The sequence below is a fragment of the Rhinatrema bivittatum genome, chromosome 1, assembly GCF_901001135.1.
Source record: "Rhinatrema bivittatum chromosome 1, aRhiBiv1.1, whole genome shotgun sequence".
Lineage (NCBI taxonomy): Eukaryota > Metazoa > Chordata > Amphibia > Gymnophiona > Rhinatrematidae > Rhinatrema > Rhinatrema bivittatum.
This window is the reverse complement of record NC_042615.1, coordinates 63,747,186-63,764,393: the sequence shown is the minus strand read 5'-3', so window position 1 is coordinate 63,764,393 and position 17,208 is coordinate 63,747,186. Positions and strand designations below refer to the sequence as shown.

The 17,208-nt window shown below is 48.7% G+C and overlaps 1 protein-coding gene across 2 annotated transcripts in view; it reads right to left on the bottom strand.

Moving 5' to 3' along the window:
• Window positions 1–17,208, bottom strand: part of RBM46 (RNA binding motif protein 46) — a 334,436-nt gene that overhangs the window by 143,129 nt on the left and 174,099 nt on the right. For both annotated transcript variants that reach the window (XM_029613106.1, XM_029613031.1), the window contains exon 4: window positions 5,755–6,537. In XM_029613106.1, coding sequence (XP_029468966.1) covers window positions 5,755–6,537 — 783 coding nt within the window. The remainder of the gene's footprint in view (window positions 1–5,754; window positions 6,538–17,208) is intronic.

Sequence of the window (17,208 nt, the reverse complement as noted above, 5' to 3'; positions counted from 1 at the left end):
ACAAGGAGAGAGCGAGGCCCCCGAGGAGCGGGTACCTCTGGTAAGTCCGAGGAGGCAGAGTAGCTTAGGTAGCGAAACCCTTGCTAACTCGATGTGTTAGCAAATTCCAAGACCTTAAATATCCGTCACGGGTGACGTCATCTTCGGGGGACGCCCCCGCGGTTCGTGCCAATGCCAGTACTTCAATTGGGACCGCGCCGCGCGCACGCCCCTAGGCCTCCAGGAAACATGGCGATTGCAGCCTCGGGCTGGTCCGGGAACGCCCGAGGGTCCTCGGCAAATGGACGCCGCGGCAGCCAATCTTCCCGCGGACTGAGAGGGAAGCGACAAGGAGGTAAGGAGGGCGGAGAGAGGGCGTCGGGCACCGACGGACACAACACCACTCCAAGAAAATGACCTTCCAAGTCATGTACTTCAAGTCACAGGAGCACAAGGGCTCAAAGGGAGCCTTTCATCAAGTCCACGCTGAGGTCCCAAGAAACCGCATGGGGCCTGAGGGGAGGTTTCAGCTGGAGCATGACCCACATGAAATGACCCACTACAAGCTGCACTGAGATAGGCAATCCATTCACTCCTTAATGGTAGGCTCCAATCGCACTGAGATGCACTCTCAAGGAGGAGGTCTTTAAGCCAGCGTCCGAAAGGTGCAGCAGGTAATCTAACAGCTTGGAGGTAGAGCTCGAGAACGGATTCGACCCCTGGCTGTCATACACACCGAAAATCTCTTCCACTTTAGGCCATAAATGTTCCTAGTGGAAAGTTTCCTGTACTCCAGTAGGACCCAAGATTCACCCTCTGAGAGATTTAGAGGCTGTAAGGTCACCCTTTCAACATCCAAGCCATGAGGGATACGGCTTGGAGGTTGGGATGGCGCAGCCTTCCCTGAACCTGCATTTTGAGGGACATTCCCAGATGGATCAGGTCTCACAAGGAAAGATGCTGCACAAATGGAAACAGATCTGCCGGGCCAATAAGGCGCGATGAGAATCATGGGCCCCCGATCCTGCTGGAGCTTCAGGATCATCTTGGAGATTAGAGGGAGTGGAGGATAGGCGTACACAAGGCCACTGCCCCAGTGTCAGGCAAAGGCATCTGACGTTGGCCTGCCCTTCCCCCAGTCAGGAGCAGAACTGGTCTACCTTCCTACTATGAGAAGTGAAGAGGGCCACATCTGGAGTTCCCCAAAGGCAGAAGAGGCAGTCCGCTACCTCCTGCTTCAGAGACCACTCGTGCGATCAGAAGGAATGACTTAGGCCATCCGCCAGCACATTCTCCTGTCCCAGCAGATACCGGGTTCAGAGAAGGATGTTCCGGGATAATGCACACGACCAAATCTAGATTGCCTCCTGACAATGGAGGAACGATCCCGTCCCTCCCTGCTTGCTGAGGTACCACATGGCTACCTGATTGTTGGTCTGGACTAGCACAACCTTGCCGTCCAGTTGTTCCCAAAACACCCATAGGGCATAGCGGATCACCCGTAACTCAAGGAAATTGATCTGGCACCTCAGCTCCTAAGACGACCAGTAACCCTGGATATGCAAGTTCCCCATACATGCCTCCCACCCAAGTGGGAGGCATCTATGGTGAGCACAACTTGATTGGGGGAACCCTGGAAAGGAACCCCTATCTCCAGAATGGGTAGGGACACCCACATTGACAGATTCAGAGTGGTGTGGTGACCTGAATGCGTGCCCAAAGGTCTTGCGTGGCCAGGCGCCAATGAGACCATAGGGTCTACTGTGCCCTGCACATATGAAGGCGATCAAAGGGTGTTACATGGACGGTGGCTGTCATGTGTCCCAGCAAGAGTAACATGGTGTGTACTGAGACCTGACGACTCTGTGAGAGTATCCCTACCACAGAAGCCAAGCTGATCGCTCGATCCCTGGGCAAAAACGCCTGGGCTTGAGCTGTGTTGAACCTGACACCTATATAAAGCTCAGGGGTGGGGATGCTATAAGCTGGGTCTTGGGGTAATTGATTAACACCCCAAGGTCTGAAAGATCCGCATGGTAGTGTGCAAGAACTGCAGCGCTCCCTACCTGGAGGGGCTCTCAACGAGCCAGTCATCCAAATAGGGAAACACCTGCACTCGCTGCCTTCGCAGATGCACAGCCACCGCCGCAAGGCATTTTGTGAAAACACAGGGCGTGGACGCTAGCCCGAAGGGCAGTACCCTGTACTAAAAATTATGTCGCCCACTACAAACTGGAGGTACTGCAAGTGGGTGTGGGGAAACCCTATGTGAGCACAGGCATCCTGTAGACCATGGGAACAAAGCTAGTCTCCTCTGCATAGGAGGGGAATAAGGGCACCCACTGAGACCATCTTGAACTTTTCTCGCATTAATGAATTTGTTCAAAGACCAAGTCCAAAACTGGGCGAAGGCCTCCTGTTCTCATTGGGATGAGGAAATACCTTGAATAGAAGCTGCTTCCCCGTTGAACGGGAGGAACAGGTTTGACCTCTCTGGCCATTGTGAGGGCAGAGAGCTCTTTGAGAAGTTTTTCCCAATCCCTGGAAGAACTCCAAAAGGGGCATGGAGGAGAGTCTGGTGGAATCTCCTGGAAGCGCAACCTGTATCCCTGGCGGATGATGGAGAGGACAAACTAGTTCGAGGTGATGACTCTCCAACGGTCCACGAAGGATATGAGTCGACCTCCGAACAGAGGGTCCCCCGCTGGCTGTATTGTCGACTGGCTTAAACCCCCTCGCAGCTAGTCAAAAACCCATAGCAGGGGTCTGTTGCGGCGGAAGGTTGAGTTCTGGGAATACACTGTTGCTTAGGTCGGGACCTCGAGCGGCCCTTTGAGGCCAAGCCCTCCTTGCCGGAGGATTGTACTTCCTCGGTTGGTAAAATGGTCATCGAGGTCCCTGCCTCGAGGACTTTTGCCTGAGGACTGGAGGTCCGAGGTGCTAGCCGAGAAATGCTGCAAGGTCTCATGATGGCCTTGTGCTACTGCCTCCTTGATTTTGACGCCGAAGATATTCTCTCCAGTACAAGGCAGGTCCGCAATATGGTCTTGTACTTTGGGCTGAAGATCGGATGCCCACCATGCCATACAATGCGCCCCAATGCCCGCTACGGCCATTCTTGCCGCTGTCTCAAAGACATATGTGGACCAAGCTTTATGCTTATTGCATTCCAATCCCTGCTGCACAACTTTCAGGAAGTCCACCTGGAATTGTTGAGGGAGGCGGTCCACCAACTCCTGCACCTGGTTCCAGAGGTTCCTGGAATATTGGCCCATATCTAGTTGGTAACAAGCAATGTGGGCTGCCAACATAGATTCCTGGAAGACCTTACGGCCCAGGGCATCCAGGGCCTTCCGCGCATGGCCTCGGGGAGCAGAGGAATGGGTGCAAGACTTTTTTGCTTTTCTAAGAGCAGATTCTGCCACCACAAACTGGTGTGGAAGCTGGTGTCTGTCGAAACCTGTAGATGTTTGAACTAGGTATACCGCATCTGTCTTCCTGTTTACCGGAGGGACTGAGATGGCATGTTCTCAGAGCCTGCTGACAAAATCCTTCAAGATATTGTGGACTGGGAACAGTAACTACTTCCTTAGGAGCATCCACAAACTGAAGGATCTCCAGTATCTTGAGCCTGGAGTCTTCCTCAGTGAGAAGCTGGTAAGGGACCAACTCGGCCATCACCCTCACAAAATCTGAAAATGTCAGGACCTCTGGAGGGGAGCGGCGCCTCTCCTCTGGAGGAGAGGGTTCCGAAAGCAGTTCCTCAGAGTCCTCAGAGGAAGAGACAGAAGGCTCCTCTTCCCAAGGGTCATAAGGAGCATCAACCTCGCTCCCCAGTGACACTGGCGGGGGAGCCTGAGGCATGATCCTGGGCCAGGGCACCAGAGGCACCGATAGCCCCGCAGGCACAGATGGTATCACGGCACTAGGGGCACTGAAGGCACTGGGGGTTTTGACGGCGTCAAGGGCCATGGTAATCTGAGGCCTGGTGACCGCAGGACCAGTCGGGGGGATGCACCACCAGGGCCAACGGCCCTTTCTCATTGGAGGAATCTGCAATGGAGATGGTCTCCAACCACAGCCTCAATGGTACATCTCACAGCAGTGAGTATTCCCAGGGCATCAGCATGGGTTGTGTCGGCAGAGCAAAGAGGAGCAGTTCCAAGCACTCCAGCAATGGTGCTAGCATGGACAGTGCCAGCTCTGGTGCCAGTGGAGGCACTGAGGGGGCCGGCGGCTCGATATCCTGGAGAGCTTGTCCCACCGCTAGGCGCACCCTGCATTCCAACTCCTCCTCAAATGTTGTCGATGACAGTACAGCTTGAGGAGGAAGAGGCGTAACCTGGTTCCCCTCGGAGCTGTGATGGGAACCGGTACCTGGCAACGATATCAGTGGGGTTCACCTTGGGCCCTCAGTGTTGACGGGCATTGATGGCTCATTGTACAGGGAAGCTTTGGGGGCATTGTGGACAAAGCCAGCGCGCCTTCCAGAGCTTGGAGCCATAAGAGGAAGGTGACCGATGCTGGTGCTTCCTGGGTTTCCCCTGGTTCTGAGGATGATGGACATGATCCAGACCTAGAGAGGGAAGAACTTGATATGGCACATCCCCAGCACCTAGCTCTAGCTGGTGAATTGGTTAAGGAGAGGACAAGACGGATCTGATATCTCCAGGGTCTTCCTTGCCGTGAGGTGTTGATGCCCCTGACAATGAAGCTGAGGGATAAGACTTCCTGGTGCCAAATAACTTGTCCATTTTATCCAGGCATGCTCGACGACCCTTGGGGGTCATCTAAGCACAAAAAGAACAGCCACGTACATCTTGTGACACCCCCAGGCACAAGACACAGACCTCGTAGGGGTATGTGATGGACATGGTCCAAGTGCACTGGTGGCAGCAATGGAACCCGGAGGAAGCCATAGGGAAAAATAACCACCAAGCAGTCAATGGCCAGCAGCCACTGGGGGATGGCACCCTCAATAATTGACTGTAAAGAATGCGATTTACTTACTGCAATGCCTCTAACTAGGGCCAGGAGAGATTGAGGGACCTGGCGGGGGAGACATAAGAAAACTCAAATTTAAGATTTCCCAAAGGATAAAAGAGTGCAAGCTCTACAACCGCGAGGCACTAACTCCGTGGAAAAGAAGAAACTGAAAAAGGTCCCCGCATGGACGCATGGATAGTGGCATGTTGGGCATGCTCAGTGTGCCTAGTCAAAGTTCTAGAAACTTTGACAAAAGTTTTCCGTGCTGGGCTCCATCTGATGATGTCACCCACATGGGAGGACTACCATCCTGCTTGTCCTAGGAGAAAATACTGGCAGGCTGATGTCACTGCAGGAGTATATATACTGAGATATCAGTTTAGCTCCATCTCATCTGCTGGTAAAGGTGCGTAACCCACTGGTTCTGGAATCATCTATCTAGATGCTAAGAAACAGGCCCTTTGGTCCTTAATTCTAGGCAAATGAATTGTAGACCTAAATTTAGGTCCTTAAGTTTTAGGTACCTTCATTTATTTGAACAGTCTGCTAAAAACTTAAGATCCTAGATTCTGCTGAGAATATCCTAAATTTAGGTACCTAAAACTTAAGTGTCCAACAAAGCACTGAGCATTTTTGTAAAATTTATCTCAAAGCAGTCAAAGCTCTCAATTCTGTAACTCAATATAATAACAAAATACAACATTAAACTATAATAAAAACTAAACTAAGCAGCAAAATTAACATTGTTTGGTACAATAATCTAATAGAAATAAATGTTTAAAAACATACCTAAATGTAGGAGTGTAAACTGTGCTGCCAATTCCTTTGCATCTTCTAACGCTGTACACAATTTGTCTGGCATGAAATAACTATGGGTGTTATTTGCAATAGTTGGAATGACTACTTTATAAACCAACAGTACTTTTCCATCTTGATTTGTGGTTGAATACAAATAATATTCTGGTGGCGCCCAATTATTTTTGTTGCAGTAATAATCTAAATGCATAACTGCAGAATGAAAATGGTTGGATTTTAAAGAATACATACTAATTGGAGTGAGCTTTGTACCCGGATAAAATGGGTAAGTGCATCTTTCAAGTTCAGGTGAGCTTGGACTTGACTGACCATTAAGACGAGCTGGAAGACTTGGAGGCCTTCCTAGAGATTTTTGGTTCCCATCTTCTTTATTTACAAATGTTAGAAGATTTTCAGAGTTGGGGCTAATTTGACCATTCAGATGCTGTCTCCAAGTACCCTCCTTATTTACAGGTTTTGCCAAAGTTACTTCAATGCTTGCCCCATCGATGCATTTCCCATTCATTATGGACATAGCAGCAACTGCATCTTCTCGATTAAAAAAGTGCACAAAAGCATAGTCTCTCAATTTCTTCACACGTTCAACTGATCCAGATTTGAATTTATTAAATTCTGCTTTAATTGTGTCTTCTGTAGTCGAAATCATTAAATTCCTTACATAAAGTACTTTAACTCTCTGCATTGTTTCCTCATCAACTTCTTTTTCTGGGTCAGCCCAGTCTACCTGAATAGTGTGACCCCAAAGTTGGAATGTTCCTGCAACAAAAAACAACATTAGGCTTGCATTATTGTAGAAATGTTTTATGTGCTGTATTTTTGGATATTATGCTTTCTCCTGCCATCTCACAAGAGAACAAGTACAGAGAACGTATCTATTCAGATATTGCATATTTATGTATCGTTGGTAAATGGCATAACAAAGTCACACAAATTTGTATATGTAAATGACTTTGCCCCTGGAAAGCAGAGTTGCTTACCTGTAACAAGTGTTCTCCTAGGACAGCAGGATGCTAGTCTTCATACATGTATGACATCATCGGATGGAGCCCGGCGCGGCAAACTTATGTCAAAGTTTCTGGAACTTTGACCTTACACACTAAGCATGCCCAATATGCCCTATACCAAGCAAGGTCCCCTATACCAAGCAAGGTCCCTCTTCAGTCTTGTAACATAGAATTACGATTAAAATAAAAATAGGAGAAACCCAATTCTGCAGGGTGGCAGGCAGGTTTTGTGAGGACTAACATCCTGCTGTTCTAGGAGAACACCTGTTGCAGGTAAGCAACGCTGCTTTCTCCTAGAACAAGCAGGATGGTAGTCCTCACACATGGGTGAATCCTTAGTTACAGGCTGCTCTCCAACACAAAAGGGGACCAACAAGCACAACAACCACAGAGGGGGAGACAGCCTGAACCCAAACAATGGAACTTAGGCGGGGAGAGTTGGGTTCTACATCTCAAAGAGATTTCCAAGGACAGATAGGCTAAACCCACTGTCACAATGGCTATCCCTATCCAGACAGTAGTGATATGTGAATGTGTGGAAAGAATTCCATGTCAGAGCCTTGCAGATCTCCTCCATGGGAATTGCTCGCAAGTGGACCACCGATGTTGCCATGGCTCTGACAAAATGAGCCTTGACATAGCCCCCAAGATGGAGTCCCGCATGGGTATAACAGCAGGAGATGTCAAAAGAAATAAAAAGCTGGGTGGACTTTTTATGGGCTTCTGTCCACTCCAGAAAGAAGGCTAAGGCTCTCTTGCAATCCAAACTGTGTAGTGCTCGTTTGCCTTGGTGCGAATGGGGCCTGGGAAAGAATGTTGGCAGGACATTTGACTGGTTAAGATGGAAATCCGTCACCACCTTAGGAAGGAACTTAACCAAGACCACCCTGTTATGATAAAACTTGGTATAAGGTGAACAAGTCACTAAGACCTGGAGCTTGCTGACCCTGTTTGTGCTGACCTTCCAAGTCAGGTACTTCATGTCACAGGAGCACAGCGGCTCAAAAGGAGCTTTCATCAGCTGAGCTAGCACCATGTTGAGGTCCCAAGACACAGCGGGAAACCTTAAGGGAGGCTTCAATTGAAGCAGGCCCTGCATGAATCATACAGTATCAGCTGTACAGAGATAGGCGTACCATCTACACCTTGGTGGTATGAGATGAACTCTAACGGAGTTGGTCTTTAAGCCAGCTTCCAATAGGTATACGAGGTAGTTAAGCAGTTTTTGTGTGGGGCAGGAGAACAGATCTAGGGTCTTCTGCTCATACCACACAAAAAACCTCCTCCACTTCAGTCCATAGGACTTTCTAGTAGAAGGCTTTTCTGGAAGCCACCAGGACCTGAAACACATCCTCAGAGAGATCAAGCAGCTGCAGAATTAACCTCTCAACCATGGAGAGTGACAGGGCCTGAAGGTTGGGATGCCTCAGCCTGCCCTGATCTTGTGTGATGAGATCTAGGTAAGTCCCTAGACTGATCGAGCTCCAGATGGATAAATCCCGAAGGAGTGGAAACCAGATCTATCTCAGCCAATGAGGGGCTATGAAGATCATAGTCCCTCAGTCCTTGTGAAGCTTCAAGAGAGTCTTTGTCACCAGAGGAATTGGAGGATATCCATACAAAGACCCTTACCCCAATAGCGGGCAAAGGCCTCCGAGGCTGTTTTGCCATCTGACCTGTACAGGGAGCAGAAATGAGCAACCTTCCTGTTGCAGGGGGACGTGAACAAGTCCACATCTGGATTACATAAGAACATAAGAACATGCCATACTGGGTCAGACCAAGGGTCCATCAAGCCCAGCATCCTGTTTCCAACAGTGGCCAATCCAGGCCATAAGAACCTGGCAAGTACCCAAAAACTAAGTCTATTCCATGTTACCGTTGCTAGTAATAGCGGTGGTTATTATCTAAGTCAACTTAATTAATAGCAGGGAATGGACTTCTCCTCCAAGAACTTTTCCAATCCTTTTTTAAACACAGCTATACTAACTGTACTAACCACATCTTCTGGCAACAAATTCCAGAGTTTAATTGTGCGTTGAGTGAAAAAGAACTTTCTCCGATTAGTTTTAAATGTGCCACATGCTAACTTCATGGAGTGCCCCCTAGTCTTTCTATTATCCGAAAGAGTAAAAAACCGATTCACATCTACCCGTTCTAGACCTCTCATGATTTTAAACATCTCTATCATATCCCCCCTCAGCTGTCTCTTCTCCAAGCTGAAAAGTCCTAACCTCTTTAGTCTTTCCTCATAGGGGAGCTGTTCCATTCCCTTTATCATTTTGTTCACCCTTTTCTGTACCTTCTCCATCGCAATTATATCTTTTTTGAGATGCGACGACCAGAATTGTACACAGTATTCAAGGTGCGGTCTCACCATGGAGCGATACAGAGACATTATGACATTTTCTGTTTTATTCACCATTCCCTTTCTAATAATTCCCAACATTCTGTTTGCTTTCTTGACTGCCGCAGCACACTGAACCGACGATTTCAATGTGTTATCCACTATGATGCCTAGATCTCTTTCTTGGGTAGTAGCACCTAATATGGAACCTAACATTGTGTAATTATAGCATGGGTTATTTTTCCCTATATGCATCACCTTGCACTTGTCCACATTAAATTTCATCTGCCCAGAGACAGAAGATCTGCTTCGCCAACCCCTGGTCCAGAGACCACTCATAGTGTCTGAAGGCATGACTTAATCTGTCCGCTATCACGTTCTCTGTTCCACCCTGATACCTGGCCCTGAGTACCATCCCATGGGACAGGTCCCAGGCCCACGTCTGGACTGCTTCCTGACATAGGAGGTACGACCCTGTGCCTCCCTGCTTGTTGATATACCACATCACTACTGGGTTGTCTGTTTGGATCATGACAATTTTGTTAGACACCAGATCTCTGAAAGCCCACAGTGCATACCTGATCTCCTGTACCTCTGGTCAGAGATCCAAAGCCCGCAGCCACGCCATTCTGCGGGCCTCAATTCCCACTGCAGAGAATCTCGATACCATCTCGAAAACATCGTAGGTTAAATGAACCTCATGATTTCCACACTCCAGGCCCTGACGCACAAGTGATAACAAGGTGTTTTGCTGCTGTTCAGGCAGCCACTCAGCTGCCTCCTGCCCCTGCTTCCAGAGGTTGTGCGAATATTGGCTCATGTAGAGATGGTAAGAAATGATGCGGGCAATGAGCATGGCCCCCTTTAATATGTTCCTCCCAAGAGCGTCCATCACACTGTGATCCTTCCCCAGGGGCACCGAGGCATCTGTCCGAGGTCGTTTGGCCCACTTCAGAGCGGATTCGACCACCACCGAATGGTGTGTTAGCTGATGCTTCCCAAATCCAATAGCCTGCTGGATGAGGTAAACCCCATCTGCCTTCCTGCTTACAGGAGGTACTGTGTGTTGCGTCCATCGGTCTCAGACGGCTTCGACCCTTGTGCCTCACCTTTTTCTCTGCTCTCCCCGCTAGCCTTGGGAAGATGGCTACCGCCGCGTCTCCAAGCCGCGTTCTCCGGCGTCCCCGGAACGGCTATGGCAAAGCCTCAAGCCATGTTCTCCTAAGGGCCTCCTAGGGTGCACGCGCGCACGCCACCGTCTTTATCCATCATGGCGAGAACCTCGGGGGCGTCCCCCTCGAGTGACGTGACGCCACCTGGGTATTTAGCCTACGTTTGCTTGCTAGCTCGTTGAGTTAGCAAGAATTGGACTCGTCCGGTCTAAGCTACTCTGCCGCTTCCGTGCTGCTGCTGTAAGCTCTCTCTGCCCTTCAGGGTATTCTCTAACCTGGGTACCTGCTCCTCGGGGGCCCTTTGCTTTCTTTCAGGTGCCTTACTGGGATCAGGTACTCGCTCCTTGGGGGCCTGCTCTCCCTGCCTCGGTGCCTGTTACCATCTACTTCTGCCTGGTGGAATCATCAACCTTACAGCTACCATCTAGTGAGTAATCTAATTCTCAGTCTGTCTCATCTTCAGCTCTGCCGTGCTGGGAAACCTACACTTGGATATCCCTATACCATCTTGGTTAGACGGGTTCCCTCTGCCAAGGATCCCTGGACTGCTACCTCTGGATCACCTCACTACTGCCACCTCTGGTGGTATACATCAGCTGTACAATAAAAGACAAAACTCTGTGTTTGTGCGTCCTGAGTCTAGCCCAGTATTGTGGCTCCCCACGGGGCTCCTCCCCATGGGCGTGGTCATCTTCCACAGTACCCAAGAATCCACTCAAACACCTCGAAAACATAGCACTGTGAGGGGATGTTCCCAGATCCTCAGCAGCAACTCCTTAAAGATCTCGTGTACAGGGACCACCACAATCTCTGTAGGAGCCTCCATGAAATGGAGGATTACCAGCATCTTGTGCCTGGCATCCTCCTCTGTCATCAACTGAAAAGGGTTGGCCTTGGTCATTGTCCACACAAAACCTGTGAAAGTCAAGTCCTCTGATGGAGACACCCCTTCGTTTCTCTGGAGGAGACGGCTTTGAAGGGAGACCCTACAAGTCCTCAGAGGAGGATTCTGCAGTGACATCTTCCCAGGGGTTATACGGAGCCTCATCCTTACTGTAATCCACAGGGGATGGGGCCCTAGGTGCTCAGCCTTTGTCCAGAGGCATGGGTACCGGTGGCACCGGCACCAGCAAAGCTGAACAAGGGGCTGCAGGCCTCAGTGTCCCTCCTCGAGGAACCAGCAACGAGAACAATATCCCAGGAACCAACACCAACTGGGTTGGTAACACACAATAAACACACTGAACCATTCCAGCAGCGATTCCAGCAGGGAAGTGCGAGCATTGGTACCGTCAGTGTTACTGGCACGATGCCCTGCAGTACCCACTCCACTGCTAGCTGGACCCTGCGCTCTATCTCCTCCTTGAAAGTTGCCAATGCCAACACTGACTGGGAGGCAGAAGGGTTGGCCAGATCTTTCCCAGAGGTAGATCGGCAATTGGCATCAGGACCGGTGGAGACTGTCGCAGACCCCCAGCATCAATTGAGTATGGGCACTCCTCACTGAGGGATCATTTCAGGGGCATCACGGCATGAGCTGGTGCCTTCTCGATCCAGACACTGTGCATTGAAGGTGACTAGTGCCGATGCTTCCTCGGTTTCTCCCAGTGCTTGGCCCAGTCTTTCCCCAGTGCTGAGGTCGATGACAATGAACCCGAAGTCCTCGACCTGAAAGAGACTGACATGGGACTCTGTTGCCCCTATCTGTCGGCGGCTCCATTGGTGCGGCTCCAAGGTCCATCGGTGCAGATGCCACCAATGCCACTGTGTCGGACTTCCTCGACCCAAAGAGTTTCTCCATAGAAACATAGAAACATAGAAATGACGGCAGAAGAAGACCAAATGGCCCATCAAGTCTGCCCAGCAAGCTACGCACTTTATCCTTTTTTTTTTCCCTTTTTCTCTCTCCCACCTGTTACTATTGGCTTCCAGTACCCTCCAGCCCTAATTCCCCTCCACCCAATTCAGAGAGCAGCTTTGAATCTGCATCCAAGTGACATCCAGCTCAATTGGGGGTAGCAACCGCTGCAACAAGCAGGCCACCCCCTTGCCCCATACTCTTACCCACCCTTGGTTTTATTTTTATTTTTTTTGGAAATAGCAGCCCTCCATCCTTCCGCTCCGTGAAGGTGGAACACCAACTACTGGCCACTGGCATCCCGCTCCGTGAATGCCTCTGTGGCTACTGCCGCTCCGTCCAGTGTTTGAATGCCGCTGTGGCTACTGCCGCTCCGTGCAGTGTTTGAATGCCGCTGTGGCATTCAAACACTGCACGGAGTGAATGTGATGTCTCTCGGGGTTCATCTGGATGCACAAGCAGCAACCACGGACGTCGTGCAATCCCCCCAGGCAGAGGACACACACCTCGTGGGGGTCTGTGAGGGATATGGTCCTTGGATACTGGGAGCATTGACGAAAACCAGACGAGGCCATGACAAACAAAACGAAGAGAAAAAACAAGAACAGTGATGCGGTGCTGTCGAAGATGGCTGGGACTGAGGCACCGCTGCCACAGGGGAACGGAAGCGAAAATAATCTTACTGAACCACCAAAAAATTGACTGAGGAGTCTGAGGGAACTGAGAGGGACCCAGCATCGATGGAACACGCAAAAATCAGAAAACCAATCAGTGAGAAGTTTTCCAAGGCCTTTTTCTGAAGAAAAGTCAAGAGCTCACTTAACTGCAAGGAGAAAGCTCCATGGAATAAAGAGACTGAAGAGGGACCCTATGTGAACGTGTAGTATAGGGCATGCTTGGCATGCTCAGTGTGCACAAAGTTCCAGAAACTTTGAGATAAGTTTTTCATGCTGGGTTCCATCTGATGATGTCACCCATATGTGAGGACTACTATCCTGCTTGTCCTAGGAGAAAACAAGCAACTATTTTCAAAGTCATCAAGGCCCCCTGAATAAGAAATTAATATCATAGAAGAATATTTTCAGAAATGGAGATATAAATCCAATCCCCACAAAACAATAGTTAAGGCATTCCATCTTGATAAACAGGAGCACTAAGTGCACCCTGATAGTAAATTTTTGTGGCAGTACTGTATGGCATAACATCACTCTGACCTACCTTGGTTTGAGACTGAACGGCAAGTTAACCTTTCATGGTTGCTGGAAGCAATTTATTTATTTTATTTTATTCCGATATTCAATCTGAGATATCACATCAGTTCACATTCAGGTACTGGAGGTATTTCCCTATCCCCACAGGGCTTACAATCTAAGTTTTGTACCTGAGGCAATGGAGAGTGAAGTGACTTGCCCAAGGTCACAAGGAGCGACAGCAGGACTCAAAGCCTGGTCTCTTGGTTCGCAGCCCACTGCTCTAACCACTAGGCTATTCCTCCTGACATCCAATTTAACACTCCAGTGACTGGAATCCTTAAGTTGCCCAACACTCTGATTGCCCATACTGCTGCAATTACCCATCCACCCATTCAACATTAAGCAGCAACCCTCAGGAATTCCACTGTATTAAGGAAAGCAAGTAACTCCCCACTCCCCACTCCCCATAACCTCAACAATGACTCTCACCACTGTTTAAAATCACTCAAGTCCTTCTGGACTTTCATACTTAACCTTGGACAATGAGGTTTTAACCATGATGAGGTTTGGAAAACAAAATAAAGTTCACAAGAACTCCCAAACATTTTGTGATAGAATAAGGACAGACAATACTTGTCTAAATAAAAAGAAAATTAAAAAAAAGAAAGTACTTGTCTTTGATTATTTGAGTCACTCATGGCAGATACAGATACTGGATACACAAAAAGAAAATTAAAGACACTTCAGTGTTTGACCATGGCAATGCAGGACAGACCATGGAGCATGTAACAACATGGTTCCCTATTCACAAACATGAAAAAAGCTATCACACAATAATATTCTCTTAAAAACCTGAATTAACTTCCTGGCTTAAGTACCTAAATAAAATTATTTTTGCTGAAACTACATCAGACATATGAAATAAAGAAATGGCACCCTGCCCAAAAAGCCTTATAATATACATAGGAAATACAAGTGTGGAAACCAAGGAAAATGGATATTTCTTCAGATTTACAGCACGTACATAAGTTCACCTTAATAGTCATGTTTCTATTAGAACCCATGCTAGCTTTACAAAATAGATGTAATCAATTTCTTGATCAATGAGTTTGTGTTCATCCAGATGTCTCAAGAGCCATGCAGACTCACAGGAGGAGGTCTGCCAATTTTCAGCAATATGTATTTGGGTGCAGAGTTTTCTGTAAGATACCTGACCAAGTATGGAATAATTTATAAAAAGAACACATATCTTTTAAGATCCTGCCAAGGTTGCAACTCCTTTGGCAGATCCTTAGTAATGGCTCAAATTCCACTGACACAATTCTTGTGTTACAGGACTAAATTAAAGCAGAGCTGCTTATCTGTAACAGGTGTTCTCACAGGACAGCAGGATGTTAGTCCTCACATATGGGTGACATCATCAGGATGGAGCCCAATCACGGAACACTTTTGTTAAAGTTTCTAGAACTTTGACTGGCACCTACTGGGCATGCCCAGCATAGCACCTACCCTGCATCCAGCTGGGGTCCCCCTTCAGTCTCGTCTTATAGTAAAAAGTTCATGCAAAAATAAAATAAGAAAACTTAAACGAACCCAACACCGCGGGGTGGCGGGCGGGTTTCATGAGGACTAACATCCTGCTGTCCTGTGAGAACATTTGTTACAGGTAAGCAACTCTGCTTTCTCACACGACAAGCAAGATGGTAGTCCTCACATATGGGTGAGTACCGAGCTGAGAATGCCCGAGCAATGCACCAAATGTACCCAAAGACGTGCAACAGGCACAAGAACTGGGGTGGAATTTGGTAGAGAGCATCCTGAACCCTAACAGGTTGGCGGGAAGGATGCTGGTACCTTAGTTCGCAAATAAGTTGCATAGCACAGATTGGTCGAAGATGGAATCTTGTCTGCCAGCCTTGTCTAAACAATAATGGGCTGCGAAGGTATGGAGAGAGCTCCAGGTAGCAGCCTTACAGACATCAGCAAGCGGCACCGAGCATAGGTGCACTACTGATGTTGCCATGGCCCTGATAGAGTGTGCCTTGACACGGTCTTGAAGCGGAATGCCGCAAAAGGAAATACAGTCCACTAACCAGGAGGAGAGAGTCTGCTTACCCACAGGTTTACCCAATTTGATGGAATCGAAGGAAACAAATGATTGAGTGGATTTCCTGTGGCCAGCTATACTGTCTAGATAGAATGCTAGAGCACGTTTACAATCGAGGGTATGCAGAGCCCGTTCTGGATTTGAAAGGGGCCTGGGAAAGAAGGTGGGTAGTATAATGGATTAATTGATATGAAACTCCGATACTACCTTAGGCAAAAATGTAGGGTGCGTGCGGAGAACTACCCTATCATGCAGAAGTTTAGTGTAAGGCGGGTAGGTGACTAAGGCCTGTAACTCACTAACTCTGCGAGCTGATGTGATCGCCAAAAGAAATATCACTTTCCAAATTAGACAGCAGAGATCACAGGATTGGAAAGGCTCAAACGGCGGTTTCATGAGCCGCCCCAAAACCATGTTGCGGTCCCAGGAAGGGGCCGGAGGGCGCAGTGGAGGGTTAAGGTGGAGCAAGCCCTTCAAAAAGCGTATTACAAGGAGATGTACTGAAATAGGTACATCCCCGACACTTTTATGGAAGGCGGCTACCGCACTGACATGTACCCTGATAGACGAAGTTTTCAGGCCTGACTCTGACAGGTGCCAGAGATAGTCCAGAAACATCGGTGTGGAACAAGTGAAGGGATCGATGGACATGGAAGTACACTATACCGTAAACCTGTTCCACTTGTAACGATCAGACTGCCTTGTGGAAGGCTTTCGTGAAGTTACTAGGACACAGAAACCAGCTCTGAAAGGTTAAGAGGTTGAAGTATTAATCTTTCAACATCCAGGCAGTCAGGGAGAGGGCCTGGAGGTTAAGGTGATGAAGGCAACCGTTGTTCTGAGTGATCAGAAGCGGGTCCTTCCCCAGAGGAATGTGCCGGTGTACTGATAGGTCGTGGAGAATTGGAAACCAGACCTGGCGTGGCCAATGAGGGGCTATGAGAATCATTAGCCCCTTGTCCCTTCGCAACTTTACGAGAGTTTTTGAAATGAGTGGAAGTGGAGGGTACGCATAAAGGAGACCGCTGGCCCACGAGAGAAAGAAAGCGTGTCTTGGATGCGTTTGTTCGCTGCGAGTGAGAGAGCAGAAGTTCCCTACTTTGCGGTTGTGATTTGACGCAAAGAGGTCTATGTAAGGGTAACCCCAATGTTCGAAGCAGTTCCAGCACTGCTCTCTACATAATTGGCGGGGGTGGATGGGAAATAGAATCAAAAGGTTACATTAATGGCGGGGGTGGAAGGGAAATAGAACCAAAAGGTTACTAAAGGCCAAGAGTAACAGATAAGTATGAGAAATTTTTTTTTGAAAAAGTGTGAAAGCTTGCTAGGCAGATTGGATGGGCCATTTGGTCTTCTTCTGCCGTCATTTCTCTGTTTCTATGTAAGGGTATCAGTGAGGAAGGAATCGGGGCCATCGGTTCCCTTGGATCCACCAGTGGAAGGGCACCGATTAACGCATCCATTCTTGCCAATAGAGGTGCAAGTGCCCTGGGTATCGGATCGGTGGCCGACTTGGGAACCGGCACCGATGGAGGTTTGAACCCCTGGAGTGCTTTACCGATGGCCTCTTGGATTATCCGATCCAATTCCTTACGGAAACCTGGGGCATGGATACCTGGTTCCGGAGTAGGAGGCAGCACTGGCGTAGCCAGAGGGTCCACCAGTGAAAGTGGAGTCACGGCTCTCGGCACCTGTCCAGGTGGGGAAAGCCTCGGTGACCCAGAAACAGAAGAGGATGGGGCCTTT